Source organism: Buceros rhinoceros, unplaced genomic scaffold (assembly GCF_000710305.1).
Source record: "Buceros rhinoceros silvestris isolate BGI_N320 unplaced genomic scaffold, ASM71030v1 scaffold9695, whole genome shotgun sequence".
In the NCBI taxonomy this organism is placed as follows: Eukaryota; Metazoa; Chordata; class Aves; order Bucerotiformes; family Bucerotidae; genus Buceros; species Buceros rhinoceros.
This window is the reverse complement of record NW_010413381.1, coordinates 11,980-15,002: the sequence shown is the minus strand read 5'-3', so window position 1 is coordinate 15,002 and position 3,023 is coordinate 11,980. Positions and strand designations below refer to the sequence as shown.

The following is a 3,023-nucleotide window of genomic DNA, read 5'->3' as shown; positions in this document are numbered from 1 at the left end:
GCATTCCTGTGCCAGGTAGCAAAACGCTTATGCCCCACAGACTGCAGTGGCTTCTGCTCAGCTTGTCCTCACTAGGCCTGAAGGTTGTTATGAGCACTTGTGTTAAGCATGGTATAGAGGGCTTCTTTCCCTGGAAATACCTGATTTTCCCTCCTGTCAGGACAGTTCTGAGCTCTATCCCTACCGCATTCGAGCAGAGCACCCTTGTGTTTTAAGGTGCAACAGGCTGTGGGTGCTACAGAGTAGCATGGGCTTTTTTCTTCCTTCCAATCTTGTTATTTTAAATCCAGAAGTTATATTTAAAATGTAACCCTAGCTTTTAATCTACGCCTCAGTGCTCAGGACGTGCCAGACATGGGGAAAGATCTGTGGTTTCACAGCAGGATGCTGCCTTTCCTCTGTCAGGGTGTATCTGCGTTGTGATGGGCAAGCCAGAGAGATGGAGACTTTCCACAGCTCACTGTTTGCGCCTTTCTTATTATACATTGTGTTGGTTTGGGAAAGCTGCAGAAGTGTTCACGCTGCGTTGAGAAGCATTAGGGTTTGTGTGGTGGCCAAGGGACTTAGAGAGGGCTGAATGTGGCATAAAGCCAGGCCTCAGCATCTCAGAGGTCTCAGAGTCCGAGGCTTTGTGGTCTTAAGTCATCACTCCGTCAAGGGGGATGTGCCACAGGTTGTTGTGAAGGTCTCTTTAATTGTTTCTTGGCCTTTTAAACCTCATGCTTCAGAGAAAAACACAGGAAGAGATTGATTTTTGTTGCTGAGTTTGGGGTTTGCGCGAAGCGAATATTGAAAGGAACGTGTTGTATTGATGGGCACCTCTCTGCCCATGGGGCAGAGCCCGGAGGAAACCACAGCCTGTGGCTGCATCATGAAAGCAGTGTGCGAAGGGAGCACGCAGAGGCAAGTTCAGGTTGAACTCGTGATGAGTAAGTTTAGCTCTGATGTGTTTGTGCTCCTGGATTCTACATCTTTCGCATTCTTTGGAGGCAGAGTTTGTGTGTGTGGTTGTATGTGCTGGAAGCAATGCCTGGATGACAGAGCATGTGATGTGAGGCGCAGCATGCTGTGCAGGGAAGCTGGGGATGTGCTTGGCCTGCTGTGGAAAAGAGGAGATGACAGAAAGCACCAGGCACCATCTCTAGCTCAGCACCGCTGTGGGTCCTAACCCTGAGTGCAGGCAGCCTATGAGTGGCAGCTGCAGGAGCTTCCTTTTGGCTTTGGGAAGCAACCAGTTCTGTGCTCCTTGCAGATTCGTACTGTGAGACACTGCCCATAGATGGCCCACCCTCCTTCCGGGGACAGTCGGTGAAGTACGTGTACAAGCTGACCATCGGCTGCCAGCGTGTCAACTCCCCCATCAAGCTCCTGCGTGTACCCTTCCGTGTCCTCGTGCTGCACGGTAAGGCCACGCACTGCCCTCCTTGCAGACACAGGCCTGGCTGCACTGTGCCCTGCTGATGCTCTCGTCTTCTCCCCAGGGCTCAAGGATTACCAGTTCCCACAGGATGAGGCAGTTGCACCCTCCAACCCCTTCCTGGAGGAAGAGGAGGGCTTGAAGAAAGACTCCCGCCTGGCGGACCTGGCAACAGAACTGCTCATGGTGGCCACCTCCCGACGCAGCCTTCGTAGGTTATATCCCCTGCTTGAACCTGCTGTCCTAACCTGAGCGTGAAGCACAGCTCAGGACTCAATCTCTCATTGGGAAAGCAAATCTCTGGCTGGTGCTGTGGAGCAGTTCCACCAGGGCCTGCTTGGGTCAGGGTTTCAGGGTTTCCCATGGGTTCCTTCCGGCCAGTCTCAGCTCTTCCTACTTCATCCAGAGAGACCTTTTCCCCAGCATATTGCAGCCAGCATGTGGTGTGCTCCTGCTCACTGCAGGCATTTCCCAAAGGGAATGCTGCCTCCAGAGACTGTCCTCTACACCCAGGCTGCAGGCATAGGGTTGTGTTTGCTAAGCTCTGTGATTAACCCAGAGCGCTGTGTGGAGCCAAGCCTCACCCTGCCACAACCCTTCCGTCTGCCCTCTTGTTCTCTACAGACCTATATAACATCAGCAACACTCGTGGGAAGGTGGGGACCTTCTGCATCTTTAAGACCATCTATAAGATCGGAGAGGATGTCATTGGGACCTTTAACTTCTCGGAAGGAGACATTCCCTGTCTGCAGGTCAGTGCTGGCTACGGGGTCACTGTTGGGTGAGGCTGGAGTTTTGAGTAGGAGACAGAGAGAAGGGATTGGAGTGGTGCTGAGCTGCTGTGGTGTTTCTACTGAGGGTTTCTGGTGGGACCCAGTGGAGATCCCCTTGGGCTGTGAGGAGGGGAAGGGCTTCAGGTCAGATCTTGTGAGGGGTTTGTGCCAGGGCTGTGTGAGGTTGTGGGAGCAAGCACCCTGCTGATTGCCCTGCAGTTCTCAGTGAGCCTGCAGACGGAGGAGAGCATCCAGGAGGAGTTCCAGCGCCGGCGGGGACAGCCCATCTCCTTCAGCACACATGCCCGCCATCAAGAGGCCTGCCTGCACACAGCCCAGAGCAGCTTCAGCCTGCCCATCCCACTCAGCTCTACCCCAGGGTTCACCACCAACATCGGTTAGTGGCCACTGGGGAAGGGACCCATCCCTGCTTGTCTCCTGCGATGTCCCCAGCCCTGCCCTTGCTCAGCAGGACTGTATACAATGGGAGGGAGGTGGCCTGCAGCACTGGGCTTATTTACGTGTACCCTTGCCAGGACAGCCAGCACTGAGACAGCTGCTGTTCCTGTCCCTTGTGGTGTTGGCTGCTGACCCTTCTCTTGCCCACAGTGTCCCTGAAGTGGAGGCTGCACTTTGAGTTCGTGACTTCCGGGGAGTCAGCGGGGACTTGCTTGGTTCGTGGGAGTCAGTCAGAGGCCATTACCTGGACTGGGGTGGAGCAGATGGAGGTGGACACTTTCAGCTGGGACTTGCCCATCAAAGTCCTTCCCACCAACCCCATCCTGGCTTCGTACGTATCTCAGTTCTCCAGCACCAACTCCATCACCATCTGA

At 54.3% G+C, this 3,023-nt stretch overlaps 1 protein-coding gene across 1 annotated transcript in view; it reads left to right on the top strand.

Moving 5' to 3' along the window:
- Positions 1 to 3,023, top strand: part of RGP1 (RGP1 retrograde golgi transport homolog (S. cerevisiae)) — a 9,378-nt gene extending 6,355 nt beyond the window's left edge. Inside the window, exons 4-8 of the mRNA XM_010136702.1 lie at positions 1,253 to 1,402; positions 1,482 to 1,628; positions 2,042 to 2,169; positions 2,410 to 2,587; positions 2,800 to 3,023. Coding sequence (XP_010135004.1) covers positions 1,253 to 1,402; positions 1,482 to 1,628; positions 2,042 to 2,169; positions 2,410 to 2,587; positions 2,800 to 3,023 — 827 coding nt within the window. The remainder of the gene's footprint in view (positions 1 to 1,252; positions 1,403 to 1,481; positions 1,629 to 2,041; positions 2,170 to 2,409; positions 2,588 to 2,799) is intronic.